This window comes from Camelus dromedarius, chromosome 18 (genome assembly GCF_036321535.1).
Source record: "Camelus dromedarius isolate mCamDro1 chromosome 18, mCamDro1.pat, whole genome shotgun sequence".
NCBI classification, from domain to species: Eukaryota; Metazoa; Chordata; class Mammalia; order Artiodactyla; family Camelidae; genus Camelus; species Camelus dromedarius.
Genome location: NC_087453.1, coordinates 14,299,166 through 14,319,057, shown reverse-complemented (window position 1 = coordinate 14,319,057; position 19,892 = coordinate 14,299,166). Strand labels below are relative to the sequence as shown.

Here is a 19,892-nt window from a genome sequence, read left to right as displayed (position 1 = left end):
GTTGAAGTCCTAACCTCTGCTTCCTGTGGACATGACCGTATTTGGAAATTTGGTCTTTACAGATATAATCCACTTAAGCTGAGGTCATTAGGGTGGCCCTAATGCAGTATGGCTGGTGTTCTTACAAGAAGAGGGAAATTTGGACAGAGCCAGACAGAAGACAGAGGCAGCTGCAAGCCAAGGAAAGCCAAGGACTGTGCAGCCACCTCCAGAAACTGGGAAGAAGCGAGAAAGGATTCTACTCAGAGTCTCAGGCGGAGCATGGCCCCACAGACATCTTGATTTTGGACTTCTAGCCTCCAGAAGTGTGAGAGAATAAATTTAGTTGTTTTAAGCCATCCGGTCTGTGGTTCCTTGTTATGACAGTTCTCAGAAATGAACATAATGACCACAAAAGAATGAATCCTAAATTTATTGTATCTATTTACTAAACATGTATATAACACTTGTTCCTTTCCAGGCACTATTGAAGGCTATTAAAAACACAATGTATTAACTTCTAGAGTTATTAGAGAATTAAAGAAGTTAATACATTAAACTCTAGGAGATTGAGAGTTTTACTAACCCCATTTTATAGATGAAAGAGTGAGGCAGAGAGTTGAAGAAACTCACTGAAAGTCACCCAGGCTTTAAGAGGTGGAGCTGGGATTCAAACCCAGGCAGTCAGGCCTCTGAGCATTCCTTAAGATTCCTTGTTATGTCACGCTCAGCCACGGACTGACACACGTATACCCTTGTCGCAAAGCTTTCTCCGTCGGCTCTCCTCCTCTCCAGGCAAACACACATGCGCACGTACACTCACACCCACTCACATTCTGCAGGCACTGCACATCCTGTCTGCTCTCTACCTCTGCTGGGTACCAATTATAGAAGGTAGTTGGTGGTTCCTTCCTGGAGAATCACTGGAATATACATTTGAGCAAATACTACCATGTTCTAGGTACCTTAAAACATCTATAATCCTCACAGCAACACTGTATCGTGGTGATTATTTCTTTTGTTTTACAGATGAGGAATCCGGGGCCCAGAGGGTTAATTCTAAACTCCTAAAGCACGTAAAGGGACCAGGTGGGATTTGAGCCCCACTTCCTCAGACTGCAGAGCCCTGCTCTCCCCATCAGCCTGCTCTGAGTCCTCTCTTGGACAGCAGACGATCTGTTACAGCCTCATAAATGTCTAACGATAGGGAGCCAGTTCAGCAAATTATGGTGCATCCTCTGGATGGAATATTACGCAGCTATTAAAATGATGGAGTGCCATTAAGAATGATAACTATATAACAACGTGGAAAAGTGATAACTGGATTACATTAAGTTTAAAAAAAAAACAGGAAAATAAAACTGTGTCTACATTGTGATTACCACTGTGAGAAAGTGTATCTAAGCTGATGTGTTAGATTGAGAGCATTAAGGATAATTTTCCTTTCTTCTTTGATATCCATTATTGTACCCAGAATGTCTTTGCAATCATTATTTTTAAGTAGCAGCAGGTAATGAAATTCTAGGTGTTAGGTTTGTCATAGGTTCTTCTTCCACCTGAATTCGTGGAATTAAAGCTACTCTACATTCTTGAGTGTGGCAGGGGTGTGACACACTCTTGCTCCACACCCCAGCACTCCCACCCACCAAACAGCATTGCTGCATGTATGTTTCTAAACCAGGACACCTCTCCTTGAACTGAGCAACTTCGTATAAGGACAGCCAGCTGGAAGCGTAGACGAAAACGACTCTGATGGCAGTGGTATGAATCACCCGGGGAGCCAGGGCTGTTAGGAACACACAGTTAGCAAATAGCAGATGTGTCTGTCCGTCAGAGGGTACTGAGCGGTGCACTGGCCTCATGCATTGTGCATCAAGAGTGGCCTGGCACCCTGGCCTGGCCATGTGGGAGAAGTCTTGCCTAAGGAACATCTGATGAACTGATTGGAATGTCAAAATGTCATTAAGGATAAATTAATGGATGTGTGAGTTTGGCTGTAAGATGCAAAGCCAGCAAGATGACAGGCAGCCAATGGGCTGTTCCCTAGCCCAAGACATGTGGTGTTTGCAATGGAGATTCATGGTCTTTATGCAGTGTGAGGTGCTTTGCCGGGAGAAGAATAAACAGAAATGCTTCAGCACTTAAGTGCCATAAAATCACAAGCATGAGATAAATTAATTAGTGTACACTAGGAAGGCAGCTGGTCTGTCTGTACTCCTGGGGAAAACCAGAATGGATGGCGCTGGGCTGGAGATGACGGGTCTCAACACCAGCCTCCAAAAGAAAGCAATTGAATTTAATGTGCAAGCATAAACTGCAGCTGATGGGAAGATACGTCTGGTCTGCGCTTGTTTTTCTCATGGATACCATTTCTGTCTGCTGCTTCTGTGTCCGTGGGTCAAGTGTCTTAGGTGGCTGGGAAGACCCGGAGCGGCTACAGCTTGCTTCTGATGCCCCTGCAGGTGAGGGTGGGGAGTGACGATGGTATCGTGGTCCCTGAATACAGGGGAAAACTCTCCGGAAGCCTGACTTCCTGTGGCATCCTGTATCGGGGGTGGTCCAATCTCCAGTGCTGGGCGGCTCACTGCCACACGTTCAACCTGTTCTACTGTTGGACAAGCAGTGTTAGGAAGCTCTTCCTTATGCTTCTCTAGCCTCTTCCTCCTTGTAATGTAACAACAACAGTAAGGACAGTACTAGTGCTCACGGAGCATGCGCCAGGTCAGGTCACCACCTCCTCTTCCCCATGTTACAGTGCAGAAAACGGAAGACCCGAGAAAGCGAGAAACACTCTCAGGACGACATAACTAGTAGATGGCAGAGCCAAGGTCCAACCCAGGTCTGCTTAAAACTAAGTCTTAACGTCTTAACCAGCACACAATTCTGAGTTCCATGACCTCCACTCGTGGAACACAGCCTGGCTTTTAAAGCAACACAGAGCCTGAGAAGGCAAGACAGATGGGAACAAACATTTGAAACATAAATTGGGTACTTTGCTAAGTACCTGGCCTGGGTGAGCCTAATCTACCTTCCATGCAACAGCCTTGTGTGTGTGAAGTAAGTTACTATTTCTCCACCTGAGACCTCTTGTTTCTTGTGGTTTTTTTTTGTTTGTTTCCATGTACATTATTTATATACAAAAATCACTCTCATTTCTTTATATTAACAATGAGCAATTAGAATATGAAACAAAAAGAACAGTACCATTTACAATAGGATAGCATGAGGGGAAAAAAAAAAAAAGAAATATTCAGGTATAAATCTACCAAAATATGCATGGGACCTACATGCCCAAAACCACAAGAAGGTGATGAAAGAAGTCAAAGTAGACTCATACAAATGAAGAGACATAGCCTGTTCCTGGGCCAGATGACTCAATATTGTTAAGATGACAGATCTTGCCAAAAGGATCTACAGACTCAATGCAAGCCCAATCAAAACCCAGCAGGATTTCTTGCAGACATCAACAAACTGAGGCTAAAATGCTATTGTACATTTATTCTTTTTTTTTAACCCTTTAAAAAATTTTATTATTTTTATTTTTTAGCAATTTTTAGTTGAGTTATAGTCATTTTACAATGTTGTGTCAAATTCCAGGGTAGAGCAAAAATTTTCAGTTATATGTGAACATACGTATATTCATTGTCACATCTTTTTTTCGGTGTGAGCTACCACAAGATCTTGTATATATTTCCCTGTGCTATACAGTGTAATCTTGTTTATCTATTCTGCATATGCCTGTCAGTATCTACAAATTTTGAACTCCCAGTCTGTCCCTTCCCACCCCCTACACCATTGGCAACCACAAGTTTGTATTCTGTGTCTATGAGTCTGTTTCTGTTTTGTATTTATGTTTTGTGTGTGTGTTTTTTTTTTTTTAGATTCCACATATGAGTGATCTCATATGGTATTTTTCTTGCTCTTTCTGGCTTACTTCACTTAGAGTGACATTCTCCATGGACATCCATGTTGCTGCAAATGGTGCTATGTTGTCAGTTTTATGGCTGAATAGTATTCCATTGTATAAATATACCACCTCTTCTTTATCCAGTCATCTGTTGATGGACATTTAGGTTGTTTCCATGTCTTGGCTATTGTAAGTAGTGCTGCTATGAACATTGGGGTGCAGGTGTCTTTTTGAAGTAGGGTTCCTTCTGGATATATGCCCAGGAGTGGTATTCCTGGGTCATATGGTAAGTCTATTCCTAGTCTTTTGAGGAATCTGTCTCTTCAGCAAATGGTGTTGGGAAAACAGGACAGCAGCATGTAAATCAATGAAGCTAAAACACTCCCTTACACCATACACAAAAATAAATTCAAAATGCATCAAAGACTTAAACATAAGACATGATACAATAAACCTCCTAGAAAAAAAATATAGGCAAAACATTATCTGACATACATCTCAAAAATGTTCTCCTAGGACAGTCTACCCAAGCAATAGAAATAAAAGCAAGAATAAACAAATGGGACCTAATTAAACTTACAAGCTTCTGCACAGCAAAGGAAACCATAAGTAAAACAAAATGAAAACCTACAGAACGGGAGAAAATTTTTGCAAATGATGAAACTGACAAAGACTTGATCTCCAGAACATATAAGCAGCTCATGTGACTTAAGAAAAAAACAACCCAATCCAAAAATGGGCAGAAGACCTAAACAAGCAATTCTCCAAGGAAGAAATACAAATGATCAATAGGCACAAGAAGTGCTCAATATCACTAATTATCAGAGAAATGCAAATCAAAACTACAATGAGGCTTCACATCAGTCAGAATGGCCATCATTCAAAAGTCCACAAATGTCAAATGTTGGAGAGGCTGTAGAGAAAAAGGAACCCTCCTACATTGCTGGTGGGAATGCAGTTTGGTGCAGCCACTGGGGAAAACAGTATGTACATTTATTCTTAAAGAAAGAAGTGGCAGGGGAAAGCCTTCAAACATCAAGTGTTCAGAAAATGAAAGCCGGCACCTCTTGTCATGTTAAATATCAAAATCGAATAGGTCCATTTAAAAATAAAGTTATTTCTCTATGTCTGGCATAGCTGAATTTGAATAAAATCCTCTCCAGGACACAACTCTACTTAAAAGACATTATAAGCAAAAACACATTAAGAGAGAAAAGTTTGCTTAATAAAGTTAGAAGTGGGACTTAAGAGGCCTATTTTTAAAAAGTCATAAAACAACCCCAACCTTATTCTCTCTCATCTTTGTCCTTACTTCTCCAATGCAGGTTACAAAATGTCATACAATTGTAAATGATGAATGGTCTTGTTCCTATTTATACACTGAGTGTATTAAAAGAGATGACGTGGTTGGTACAGGTCGCCTCCCCACCAAATTATAATTTGGAACAATGACTACACACTTCCATGTGGGGATCAACTTTGGACCTTATTCCTCACTTATCTCTGCTGGTCTAAACGGGTCTAATTCTTATCAGTTCTGCTGCCATATAAAGTAGCCTCCTTCAGAAAAAGGAACCCTCCTACACTGTTGGTGGGAATGGAAATTGGTGCAGCCACAATGCAGGACAGTATGGAGGTTCCTTAAAAAACTAAAAATAGACTTACCATATGATCCAGCATATACTCTGGGCATATACCCAGGAGAAAAATATAATTCAAAAAGACACATGCACCACAATGTTCAGAGCAGCACTATTTACAATAGCCAAGACATGGAAACAACCCAAATGTCCATCAACAGATGACTGGATAAAGAAGATGCGGTATATATACACAATAAAATACTACTCAGCCATCAAAAAAGAATAAAATAATGCCATTTGCAGCAACATGGACGGACCTGGAGATCGTCGATCTAAGTGAAGTAAGCCAGAAAGAGAAAGAAAAGTGCCATATGAAATCACTTATATGTGGAATCTAAAAAAAAAAAAAAGGACACAAATGAACTACTTATTATTTATAACTTAGATGGTTGATTTCTTGAATATGTGTAAGCACACCTGACTGTCCTTTATGATTGGACTACTGCATTCTGTTGATTCTTATTTTGTGGTTGGTTTTATTCCTTTTTAACTATGTAAGTTTAAAAAGCTAAAGCTCTAAACTGTTTTTAGGGGAAAAAAAAGAATTGCTTGAAATCTGTGGAACATTATTTGGGTTTGAATATCTGGTAAATTGGAAATATTTGCTTTAAAGGTTTTTAGGCTGTGGTGGGGGTAGACATCTTTCCCCCAAACAAAACCAACACAAATCATCCCCTCAACACACACAAGTAGCCTCCTTCAGAATTCTTGTCACACCCACCTCCAATCCATGTTAACAACACAGCACTAGTAATTGGCAACTCTGTTCCATGATTTCTTTCTTTATATAGTGTGAGTCCTGGGCAGTTTGGTGAACCTTCATTTCCTTACACTTAAAATATGTCCCCACTGCAGTGACTCAAAAATTTCATGAGACATCTATATGAAAGAACTTTGTGAACTGCAAAACATGAGTGAACACAACAATATAAAACAAAAGGCAACAGTAATAATAACTACAATGTACTGAGTATGTTCCAGACAGAACCAGATGTTGTGCAGGCATTACATTATCTTACGGAGTCCTGGTAAATCCCCACAGTAACCCTCTGAATTTGGTATTGCTGTTCCCCTGTTACAAGACGTGGAAACAGAGACTCTGAGAAGTTAGGTTAGAAAGTAACAAAGTCCAAGATTGAAACCCAAATGCAGTCCCTGCTCTTTTTACTACCATGCTGCAACTAGGTATTGCTTGTTGCTTTCCTCACCATTCAGGGCTAAGGCAAAGCGCTGTTTAATACCCTTAAGGAGTGGGAGGTGAGATTACAGAGGTATGATTTATGGAGCAAATTGTCCCCTGCCTGGAGGGCTGGAAGGCACCTGCACAGCAGTACGTGGATGCACACACTTTGATCAGCCCTGGATCTCCCAGAAAAACCTTAGATCCCACATTCTCATGGTGGTTTTGCTGCATAAAGCAAAGCTAAGACGAAAAGAATGTATGAAATCCCGTATCAACCATATCTGAGCTTAGATTTTTCACCGGAAGCCCTTTCACCAGTAGATGTCCCAATAATAAATGACATGGGAAAGGAAGAAAAAAAAAGTAAAATAAAGTACAGCAGGTCTTGGCTTTTCTCTGTTTCTAGAAAAGTACGTTGTAGCTAAGCTGTTTTCCAAGACAAAACGAGCCTTCTTTAATCCTGAGGCTCAGTTTGGTTTATAATCTTAATAAAACCATAGTTTCACTCTTTATCAAAATCAAGTCCACCCAGTAACAACAGGGTCTTGACCATACTAATTGTTCAATCTTTCCTCTTAAAAGTGTCAGGGGTTGGTGATATATATCCAACAATTGCCACCCTCTTGGGATGTTCTGCATGGAGATTCAAAGCCATGGGAAGGAGAATTGCTCAGCCAATTTTTTTTTTATTCTGATGGAAAGGAGATTTCACAAGCAGAAGTGCTGAGATTCTTGGGGTTTCATTAGTGAAGGGAATGCTTCTGAACAAACACTGCTCAGGAGATTGACTGTGGCTGAGCAGTCTTTACTCCACCACCACCTCTACAAGCAGTAGCTGTTACGAGAAATTAAAAGCTATTTTTAAATGTGCCTGGGGCCTTTTTGCTATTCATTAAACAGCCTCTGCACATTCACGAACAGCACAAGGATTGTCTACCTCAATGTCTATAGGAAGGGAGTGGTGCCATCAGACAGCGTCCTCTCTTCTCAGGATCCTGCCAGCCACACTCAGGTCCCAGCATCATAATCCAAGCCATGTCTATTTCACGATCCCGCGGGGCCAAGTTCTCATCTGAGGTTCTGGGTTAGGTGACAAGACCAAGCCTTCAGGACAATCTTTCAAAAATGCCTTTATTCCATAATCCTAGACTCCGAAACTCTCCCAGATGGGTGGTTCTCAACAATGGTTTCAGATCAGAAGAACCTGGGGAACTTTTATACGTTTAGGCACCGCTCGAGACCAATGAATCAGTCCTCCCAGTCCTTCTTTATAGGTTGAGGTGTGTGGTCCCCTCCCTATCTAGCCATCCTCCTCAAACATACACCAGTTCCTCTGAACTCCATGCCCACGCGGGAGGCAATATTCCCAGTAGGACTGTCCAGAATAGAGTTGCCCCTTCTGCATTTGGAGAACCATGCCTCTTCTAAGGCAGGTTTTGGCAAGTGCATTACAAAGGACAAGTCTGTCCTCCAGTCCCTACATTTAGAAATAACCAAAATAGCCCTTCTGTCTTTAATCCTAGCCTTTTCTCTGCCCACTGGTCTACAGTCTTCTTATGTTAAAATGACATTGCCTACCCTTGTGGGTTTTGCCAGCATCATTCATTGACTCTGATCTCTCATTGGAACCAGCAGGGATGGATGCCAGGAGAAGGGGTGTCCTATCCAACTGCTCAGAAGAGAATTTTTGTAAGTTGAAGGACCACTGTCTACAATCTCCCTACTTGATTCTATTTGGTAAATTCTTTCATTTTTCTTGCATCTGGAAGTGAAAAACAAAACTATCTTCTCCCATCCCTGACACATCCAACCATGGTTGTGTTCTAGCTTAGCTCTACTACTTGATAAATGACAACAACCCAATGAAATTTAATTGAAATGAAAAAAGCAAATGGCAGTACATTATAGTATTCAATTCCTTAAGATGATCCCATGAATCGGGAAGTATCATCCCCATTTTATAGATGGGAAATGAGACTCAGAATGTTTAGGACTCAAAGCTGCTAAGCAGGAGATCTGGGATTCAAACTTTCTCCTTCCTACTCCATTTTTTTTCTTCCTCTTTTATCCTTTTGAAGCTTTTCCTAGCATGTCACCCACTTAGTTATAATGTGTGTGTGTCTATTTCAAGATAATGAGGCCAAGGAGAAAAGTGGGTGAATGGGTTATTTCTTCAGTGAAACCTCTTGCGTCTGCTCTATACCAGGACCCCTATCAGGCCCTTTAGCCCATGGTATCTCTCCTCAAATCTTTCCTTCCTTTGTCACGTCTCCACTGCTCCTCTTTCATGCATTTGTAACATTATTTTATAACTATTTGTCAACATGTCCGAGTCACCTTTTAAGCTGTGAGCTCCTTGAAAGAAGGATATTAAAAAAAAAAATTACCACCTAGTTCAGTGCTTAGCACAAAGGAATTGCTCACCTCAGTAAATGCTTGTGGAACGAAAGAATGTATCATTTAATCATCACAGCTGTTCTAAAATGTAGGTGTTATTACCCCCATTTTACAGATGAGAAACTGAAGTTGAGATGGAGTTGAGGGGCTTAACTGAAACCGTGGAGCCAGAATGCCCAGGGCTCTTTCCTACACAGCACCATCATCTATCTAATAACACCCTGCTAAGTACCCCCAAGCCCAGCCAGACAACTAGGTAATAAGTGGGAAGCACTTTGGAAGACATAAAGCTGTATACACAAACAAGATGTAACCATTACCATCATCATCAACACTGCAAAGTTTAACTAAAGCACTTCCTTCCATTAAAAGCCCGATGCTGCAACACTTAGGGATTTTCCAGCTTGTGCATCTGAGGATCCTTTCCTGGCTACAGCCCTAGCTGCGAGAGTCATTCTCCGTGTGGGGATGTTTGCTGGAGGCAAGTGCTTTCAGAATTAAGTCCATTCCTGCCCTGGTGACACATTGTTCAGGGGCACGGTGGTTGGGCACTTCTGACCCTAGTTCCCTCCTCTGTCTGGTCCAGCAAAAGGATCTCACAATACTCATCTCTGATGTACCGTGAGCACCCCCAGGCTGGAGCTGCGTATGAAGATGCCCGCAGCCCTCCTGCCCAGCACGGGCACCGGTGAGAAGCAAATGCCTATGAATGAACGATTGTCTGAGGAAGGCCTTTTTAGAGTTTACTTATTATCAGTGGTGACCCAGTTAGTTTGTACACAAAGGGGCCAAAGGCAATGAGGTATGCATGTTCAGGGGAAGGGCATGCATACTCTCAAAGCCACTTGTCTCCAGTGGTCAAACTGAAGAAAAGGAAATGGGAGGTGGTCACAGGTTGGGTTCCTGGAAATTTGACTCTGAGACAGATTAACATGCAGGAGATATTAGGAGGAGATTCTGGGGTTAATATCTGTGGAAGAGAATGGAAGGGAAGGGAAAGGAAGGGAAGGGAAGGGAAGGGAAGGGATGGGGTTGGGAGGGGAGAGGAGGGGAGAAGAAAGAGTGGGCAGAAGGGGAAGGTGAATGGTGATGGAGTCACAGTGATGGCTTAAGCAAACCCCATGGGAAGCTCTGATGCTGGGCTGACTTTGACACCCCTGTGAAAGTCAGATATTGACCAGCTATTGGATGACCTTGGGTGAGGCAGCTCTGAAGAGCAAGCCATCCAAAAGGGGGCTGTCAGCCAAGGGTGGTCTGCCAACAGTGGTTCTAGCAAGTGGAGGGTACGTCCACTCTTGACGGGGGATCTGAATAGCACATCACAATGTTGTCCACAGAAACTTCTCTTTCCAACCGTATTTCCCTAGGTCACTCCTCTCAGTCAGCACAGAGTCCACCCCCTCCCTTTTACTTTCTTTATGAAGTTCAAGTGTGTTTACAGAGTAGAAACATCTGGAATCACAGACTTTTCTTGTCTCAAGACATCACTGATGCTGTTGGTTTTAAAACTTAAAAAATAAACTTAAAACTGAAGTATAAACATCATTCTCCATTTTCGGAGAGGAAACACTCATTTGTACTTTCCCCGATTAAGGTGACAGAGCCTCTGACTTAATGGATTTGCCCTGTTTGGTATTCATGACTGACGTGTTTAGACTCTAATTCAATAGCGTAAACAATAAAGCATCCGTTCAGCTGCAATCTTTATCCAAATCTATCTGTACACACGCTCCAGCCCAGTGCATTTATATCTATCTTGTTGCAATAGCATTCATTAGATTTATGCATTTATAATTGCGACATGCAAGTACAACATTTCTAAGCCTAAAACCAATATAAAATTGCAAAATAGGTGATCTGAAAGCCCTACTACCACCATATGCCAAAATAACAAAATGGAAACTAACCAACTTCAAGAGAACGGAATACTCTCAGTGGGAGATACAACAGAATGGGGGCAGCAACCTCATACATACACCCACCTGTGTGTGTTCATTCATGTAATCAACACAATCTTACAATGCCTGATTTGTCCTGGGCTCTGAGTCAGTCACTGGGAAATGAAAGATGATAATACACACTCCTCGTTGACAAGGAGACAGATGTGCAAATACACCCAGGGCTGTGTGCAGGACCTGAGAATGGTTCGTGAGTGCGTGAGTCGATGGGTGAATGAGTGAAAGGTGAACGCACAAGAAGGATATGAGCCCGGGACTATGGATGTGGTCTGTGGAAGTTGAGGGGGGCCACCTAAATCAGAGAATAATAATTCTACCTTTTTAAAGATACTGGAATTTTCCAGGTGTGGCAGGTGGCTAGGCATTCCAGAAAGAGTACAAAGGTGTGACACTGAGAAAGGGACAGTGGTGTGAGCATCAGGAGAGGAGCTGTTCTCAAAGTCAGCACGCAGACCATTAATCCGCGGTGTGTGTAGAATGCAGATTCTCAGGCCACGCCTTCAAAAGAGCAGGGCAGACCTGGGGGTGGGGCCCAGGGATCAGAATTCTCAGCAAGGTCTTCCCCTGGGCTGAGGCGCAGCAGGATGGCAGCCGTCTGTGACTTGCCTTCATGGTAACGCCTTCTACTTTCACCTGTCAACATGTTTGCTGTCAGCTTTCGGTAATTGATACTTATCATCTTTAAATGGTTTCCTTCTATTCTTATTTTTCTTCATTTTTATTTGAAGTGACTGACGAATTACATAAAATGCTTTTTGAGTATCTCTTGATATAATCACTTTAAATTCCTCTTTAAATGTACCGAGGCAATGATATTTGATTTGCAGCCGCCTCTGATGTGAAAGGTGTATGCATTTGAGAAAAGGAAGGCGGTTTCTTACTTTGGTTGGGGACCTACTAAGTGTTAGGCATCTTCCAAACATGGTCTCATTGAATCCTCAGAGGATCTCTGTGAGGTATGCATTTTTCATCTCCACTTTACATGTTAGGAAACTGAGACTTAGAAAAAGTTAAGTGGCTGGTCCAGGTCACAAAAGCAAAGGCTGTCTTAAAGCCACCGAAGCAAGGGAAATACGGGGTCTGGAGTTGGCTAAAAATTGCTGCCTTTTTTTTTTCTTTCTTTTTAAGAACAGGTCATCTCCCTGTTGACTTTAGATGTTATGTCTTTTATTTTCATCTCGTTCTTTCATTTGTTCCACGTACGTTTACTGGAGGTTCACGGCATGTGTCAGGGCACCATGGGGAACACGCCAATGAAAAGGAAACATCCTTAAGACACATTTGCCCCTGCCCATGATAACAAAGTGACTGCAGTGAGAGTTGGAGAAAAGAGACATTCTGCAGGAGGAGAGAATCGGAGAATCCTTCCTGTGGGAGCTTGTGCTTGATCTGGACCCTGAAGGATCAATGCAGGATTTAAATATGCTGAAATGGGGAGAGACAGGAAGGACACGAAAAGCCCAAGAGTTCCAGACTGTCCGCACACAGGGACCAGTCCAGAAGGGACCCACCTTCATGACACCAACACAAGGCATTTGTTCAAGGCGAAGTGAGATGTTTAAGTGCTCTCTCTCTGCCAGAATGCTTGGTAAACATCTTAGTGCTTTTTCAAGAACTGCTACACTAAAACGTCTCTGTTCAAAACAATTACTGTGCCCATCACACACCTTGAGGTAAATTAACCGGTGAACGCATGCCAACTCTTAATAGCCTTTTAAAAAGCAGACACTGAAGGTGTTGGGTGCTGCTTTACTATAGAAAGGGAAAAAGGAATTCTAGAGAAGCATTTCTGTCAGCGAAGGACATGAGGAATAATGGCTGCTCTTTATAAAATACCGAATTTGTGTCAGTCACTCTACAGATTACACTCGCTCATTACTTAGGAAATGCTGGAAGTCGCTGTTGTTATCACCATTTTGCTGATAAAGAAATTGAGGTTCAGAGTGGTTCCATGATTGTTCAAGGTCTGAACAATCTGACGTAAGAGGAAGACCTAGAATTGTGATCTACACCAAATTATGATCTTACACTAAAACCCACATTATTCTCATTTTAAAAAATGTGTACTGGACAAAGCAGGAGTCCATTCTAGACTCCTCTGTCCCTGGGTCCCAAAGACCCCTCTGTCTATAGACCTGTTTACCTGGTCATTAGCACTCTTTTGGTGCCCCCTTACTCTACCCTGTGGGCTACCACTGATCTGGCAGCCCAGTGCTCTCAGCTCTGACCACATGGCAAAGCCCCAGGACAGCAAAGACAGGATTGCCTCAAGGGCCTCCTTGCCAGCTAGGAATGGCTACCACTTCTTGTCTCTAGCCAGGTTCGGATGTCCATGCACAGAACTGACGCTGTACAGGCAGATAAACTTGCATTTGAATCCTGACTCTCGCACAGCCTGGCCAAGGGCTCCCCAGGTACACGGTCCAGGCAGGAGCCCTGAAGGTCTAAGGAGAGGGATAGACAGGGCTTGGGGGTATGTGGTCCTGGATTCAAACCCTAGCCCTGCCACATCCTGGCTGTGGGATGTAGACAAGTCCTCAAACCTCAGCCTCCACGTCTGAAGAGACTCAGTGCAGTGACATGTATCTCACAGGGCTTGCTGTGAGCATCAGATGAGCCCTGCACATCACAGCCGGTCATTCTTTTCAACTCCCACCCCTTCGAGGCTGGTTCAGGTGCCCTTCATTCACCTTTGTGTCTGCAACAGCCAACACATGGTGCAGCACGTTGTAGGAGCCACAAAACAGGGTGAATCTTGAACCCTATCCTCTCCCTATCTCAAAAGTCTAGGGCAGGGGTAGGAAGATTATGGCCCTCAGGACAAATCTGGCCCATCATCTGAGTCTTCTAAATAAAGTTTTATTGGAACACACCTATGCTCACACATTTACATATTATCTATGGCTATTTTCCTGTTGGAACATCAGAGCTGAGTAGATGCAACAGGGACCCTATGAACCCATAAAGCCAAAAATATTTATTACTGGCTCCTTACAGAAAACGTTTGTGGACTCTTAGTCGTGTGCACAGGACCTTTCGATGGGGGAGAACCCTTGAGGACCTCTTGGTTTTGAAAAAAAATTCCTGTTCCTCCCCTACCCACTCTTTATATCCTCTTTCCCTGCTTTATCTATTTTTTCTCCTTAGTTATCTCAGCCATTACATAACACCTATAATACTTTTCTTATATATGTTGTTCATTTTCTATCTCCCCCACTAAAGATCTTCACGTGGGCAGGGATTTTTGTTTCCTTCTATCCCAGAACCTTGACTAATGCCTGGCACACAAATGGGAACTCCACAAACACTTGTTGAATGAATAAACATGGATTTCATCGAAAAGGCTGTCCAGCCAATGCGTGTTGGAGGCTTTCTCATTCAGGGAAGATCCTGAGGCTTTCAGAGGGACCAGATGATTTCCCAACCCCTGCAAGGAGGGTATGAGTTTTCCTGTTTTATAGACGAGACAACTGACTGCTTAATCAGTGTTTCTCACACTCTAACGTGCACATGGATCACGTGTTACCATGTTGGTTCTGGCTCTGGAAGTCTGAGCGGGGACACTAGGTGCTGCAGTTCTGACAGGCTCCTGTGTGATGCCAGCGCTGCTGGTCTAAGGACCTTCGTGCAGGCAGGGCTGAAGGCACCCACTCAGGGTCTACACCTAAGAAGTGGTGGAGTGGAGTTTTGAATCTGGAGATCATGGAGTCACCATTTTATTCCTTGTTCTCTCTTCTCCGTCTACATGCATCTCTCAATCCTGTGGTTTTTCAAGACCTGTCACGTGTCCCCTCCTAGCCTCCCTATCCTCAGACACTTTGCCTCCAGACCTTCCGTCCTTTAGCCACCCCCACCTCCAGCATCTTCAGCCTCTCTCTTCTGCACATGTGCCCAGGACTTTCTGGCCCTTCAAGTGGCCAGTCTCATGATTCTCCTCTGTTTTAGGGCCAAAGGTTAAGAAGTCATCCTCCTCATGGGCCCTAGGCTGGCTGGCTTCCTCCCTCAACCCGACCCCACGATCAGTACAAGTAACTTCTCATAGTCAAATGTCAGAGCCATGCCCAAGCCCTCCATGTCCATCTCTCTGCAGCATCTGCTGTTGTCAACTCCTCCTTCTGCAGTGGCCTGCTCCTGGTTCTTCTGGTTCTCTTCCTGTCTCCTTTCTGCTTTGCCAGTTCTTCTCCTCCTCTGAATCTGTAACCATGGTCAGTTCCTGAGCTAGCGTGAGTTTCACTCTCCAGGATGTGTCATGTCGAACACTAAGTCTGCACCCATTGAAAGTCCCATCTTGGTCATTGCAAACTGAACTACAAGTACTTGCATATCTGTCTCCTGTACCCTCACTCTGTTCATCTTTGATTTCACCACAGTGTCCAGCACAGAGAATGGTATAAAGTGGGTGTCCACAGACAGTGCTACATACACGGCTCACAGACTGATGGGGTGAGGTGCCTAGAGGCCGTGAGGGGTCACTGCATGCCCACACCTACTGTGGAACACTGATGCTGGAAGAACCTTTAAAAGACCTGAGGCCACCCAGGGGCCACCACTACTGCCCTGACTCCTTATGGTTTCTGAAAGGGGAGGGGAAGAAAATTAACATTTCATGAGGGCGAACTTTGCGCCAGGAACTTTACAAAAGCCCTCATTCCCTATGAGTTAGGCACTATTATTCTTATTCTAGAGTCAAGAGAAATGAGGTTCAGGGAGTTCAGAAAACTTGCTCAAGGCTATGTGACTAGTGAGTGATGGAGATGTGACCTGAACCCAGAGCTGTATGACCCCTAAAGCTCACTCTCCTTCTACCCCAGCAACAACATCCTGTATTGTTTCATACCTCTGAGTCTTTGCAGAAGCTGTTTCCTCTGCTCAGAATTCTCGTTTCTTCAGCACTAGGCAAATCTATCTCTAAAAGCACTGGTAACTATCCCCTGCCTCATTAAAAATTAGTTACCCAACTAAGTGCCCCTGTCCCACGGTACACGTAGGTCCATCTCAGCTGACATTTCAAGTATTTGATTTTATGCTAGTCTCTCTGATAGGCTTAAACATGATGAGGGTGGGGCTCAAAGTCCTGGCCATCTCTCCAACCACAGTGTCTGCAACATAATGCATGTTCAACGCATGTTTATTAAATGGAGGAATGAACAAATGAAGCACGTTCTCTGATACTTTCAGTACTGGTAGTCCAGGTTCGTTGGTTCCTACACAGCATGAGGGTGGGGATACCAGACTCTCACCTGCTCACTGCCTGGGCCTATTGACCAGGGACCCAAACACTGAACAGAGGGATGGGAGAGCCTTTTGCTGGCTCCATCCTCATCTGTGAAGCCTTCAGCAGATGATCACTAACAGATATGACTCTTCTCACAAGGCTGGGTTTGCCAGGGGTGGAGGAAGGCATGGAATGATGGACAATACACTTTACAAGGAACAAGGTGTTCTGAGTTTTAATCCCACTCTTCTGCTAACTGGATGCAAGATTTTGCACACTTCTCTGGATCTCAGTTTTCAAATATGGAAAACACATATTAGAAATGTGAAATTAACTCAGTGATTTTCCTAACTTTTCATTTCCAAGGATTTATTTATGGATTTTTTTTCTCCTTTACTATCATGTTGTGAAATTGTCTGCCTTAGTAATAAGAAAAATCATCATCTTTATTTAGAAAGTACAAAGAAAATTGTTAGGCAATCAGCCATCTATAACTACCAACAAAATGCATTGATAGGATGTGATAACTAATGATAAACACAGGACTGAGATAATTCCAGCCCAAAGCAAAGACCCTGGATGTTTCTGTCACCTGTGAAGTTGGTTCTAGATAAAGTCATGATTCCCTATAGCCTTCCTGAAATAGTGGAAACAGCCAATGAATTTCTTTCTAATCTTTCAGCCCCTAGGGCTACACATTCCTCAGGAAGACACAAATTGTCTCTGAAGGTGCTGAGATCAGTGATTCTGTTTTATGTGTGCAAGTCGTGCAGAAGGATTAGGTTTTCTTCCTGCTGGAATTCGAGGATTTCTAACTAGAAAATTACACTGACAAAGAAGAAACAGCCCTTCACATCTCCAAAAATAGAGGGCAAAATCCAAGATGGCAGAGACATAACGGACATGAACAATGACAGTGCTTTCAGATGGAAAACATCTAGGTAAAATAAAAACTTTGAGGCTACAGATGGCTTAGACAGAAGTGAGTATGAGAAACCAACAAACACTTGGTTGGTGCAGGAAATGCATGCTACAGGTTGCCTTACAGGGCACAAAGCAAAGTTACCCCGGGTCGATACTTACAAGTAATAGGAGTAGGAATAAGCATTTCTTCTATATATTGATGGGCAGTCAGATGAAGGAAATGTCCAAAAAGGGGGAAAAAGAAAAGACAAACAAACAAGAATTAGATTTATATGAAATCTTGGTTCTTAGAAATGCACATAGTATTTCAGCATCCCTAAGCTCAAGGAGATGCAGGTTTCCCTACTTGTCATCGTCGCTGAGAATCAGATAGTTTCAGTGGTGGAAGAAATGAGAGAGATCTCTCCTATGATGGAGAAACACAGTATTCATGCAGAGGAAGCCACATCGCATTTGGCTGTTTTAGTTGTTTGAAAATTCTTTTTTATGGTAACTAAAACAAGCTTCCTTATAATTATGACTTTGCCTTGGTTCAGATTTCTGACCCTTCTGGAACTAGTTTACCACTCTTCCACAGGACCGTGCTCCTATGATCTAAGGAAAACCATAATGACTTCTGTCTTCTGCTTTAGGTCAAATCACATCAGAATCTATTTAGTAAGGTCATGACAAAAGCAAGGAAATCGTGTAGCTGGGATCCAAGATGGCTCCCCAATGATCCATACTTCCCAGTACTCATGCTCATGTGTAGTGCCCTCCCACACTGAATCAGGGCTGGTTTTAGGTGGCCAAGAGAATGTGGTAGGAGCTACATTCTGGGACTTTCTAGGACAGGACAAAAAGAAGCCTTGCAGGTCTGTCTGGGTCTTTGGAGCCCTCACTGGGAACCCTGAGCCTCCATGTAAGAAGTCTAAGTATTCCAAGGTTGCCGTGCTGAAGAGACTATGTGGAAAAATCATATGGAGAGGCCAGAAGACTCTATGAAGAGGAAGAGGTGTCCAGCCAGCCCCCTAGCTGTCCCAGCCCAGCCAACTGGATTATGCCAACTGAGACCTTTGATCCTATGGAACAGAAACAAGTCATTTCCTTCAAACCATGACCAAGGTACAGATTCATGAAAACAAAGCAAAACAAAACAAATCACTAAGTCTCATGGCTTATTTTTAAGCCACTACATTTCGGGAAATAATTTGTTACATTATCAGTGGATAACCAGAATATTCAAACTTCATCATGAAAGAGGATTTCACTAAGAGAGAGGAATTTCAAACTTCAGCTTGAAGAGACTACATCTTGAATAAACTCTGTGCCTTCATTTTCTTATCTGATCCTTACATGAATGAACTAAATCAGTAGTTTTCAAATTGTGTTCCCAGGAGCCCAGGGGTTCTGTAGAGCAGACTTATTGTAATGGGGAAGGTGGGACCCGAGCAGGTGGGGATGCTGGTTCTCTGCCATCCACCAAAGCCAGAGCTTCTCATTTTAATCTATTTCATAAATTGGAGTTTAATTTAAGGTTCCACATGACTGAAAAATTCCACTCTTCAAAAGAAGGGCTAAAAAAATCAATGCCTGTAACCTCTTTCTGATGTCCCTTCTAGCTCTTGGCTTCTGAACAATTAAAAAAAAAAAAAAAGAAGGAAAGAAGGAAGGAAGGAAAGAAAGAAAGTCCAGTAAGTCCATGATATTCCCTTTGTTATAACTTTTTATACTTTGTAGAAAAATAAATAGGAATGCTTTTATTTTTCAGACTTAGCTACACTGACAATGACTAATACATTTGTGGATTGAGAAAAACTGCTGAATAATTCAGATTCACAAATATCCATTTGAGTAGGCAAGAATAATTTCCTTCCTTCTTGAGTTATTTGGTTAATTGCAACTGTTCCCCAGTTTGCTTGGCACAGGAAGATATGGTCTTTATATCCATAGGGTGGGAACATGTCCACAGAGCTCCAAATTTCCCCCTCTCAAGTAGGAAGTGGCCAAAGCCCCTAAGTTAGGGCCACCTCTAGGCTTTCTCTCATTTATAAGGAAGGAGAGCCAAATGCCATCACTCCAGAAGGAAGGTGACATCTGAGAGCTAAGATGCCACAGCAGAAGGGAAGCCCTGTGCCACCTTGGGAGGCTGTGCTGGGGGAAATGAAGCACTGTGCAGTAAGATCTGGTCACTCATAAAACTGTTCAATATCTTTGGCCAGTGCATAGTGGCCCTAGATAACGGAAGGGGTGAAGAACTACCAACTGATGGGAACAGCCCGTACAAGTCATCCAACATCCCTCACCAACCATACGGGTTGGCAGCGTAAAAGCCCACTCCTCTTCTTCATTGCTGGCTCTGTGGTCCAGGACCTGGGAATGTGACTCCTCAGGAGCAGAAAGCTCAGGATCCATCTGATGAAGACTTAGCGGCATCTGTGTTCTCCATATTGTCAATGACACTGAGTGAGACTAGAGAAGACGGTGTTCAGATCCCAGCTCTTTCTCTTGCTCGCTGTGACATCTTGGGCAAGTCGATTCCTCTCCCTGGACCTGTTTCCTGATCCAGGTACCAAGGTGAAGGCATGGATAACTGCCAGCTTAAACAGCTCCAAGGAGTGGAAATATGATAAGTCTTAGAACCCAGAACTATCACTCGCTAACTACATGGCTATGAGCAAGTCGCTATGTATCTCTGAGTCTCAGT

The 19,892-nt window shown here is 43.1% G+C and overlaps 1 protein-coding gene across 8 annotated transcripts in view; it reads right to left on the bottom strand.

The window, feature by feature from the left end:
• The window catches only part of PTPRT (protein tyrosine phosphatase receptor type T), a 939,599-nt gene that overhangs the window by 122,296 nt on the left and 797,411 nt on the right, over positions 1-19,892 (bottom strand). For 5 of the 8 annotated variants that reach the window (XM_031433788.2, XM_064475672.1, XM_031433790.2 and 2 more), the window contains one exon: positions 17,366-17,395. The exons of the other annotated variants lie outside the window; for them this stretch is intronic. In XM_031433788.2, the coding sequence (XP_031289648.2) occupies positions 17,366-17,395 (30 nt within the window). The remainder of the gene's footprint in view (positions 1-17,365; positions 17,396-19,892) is intronic. 8 annotated transcript variants of the gene reach the window in all.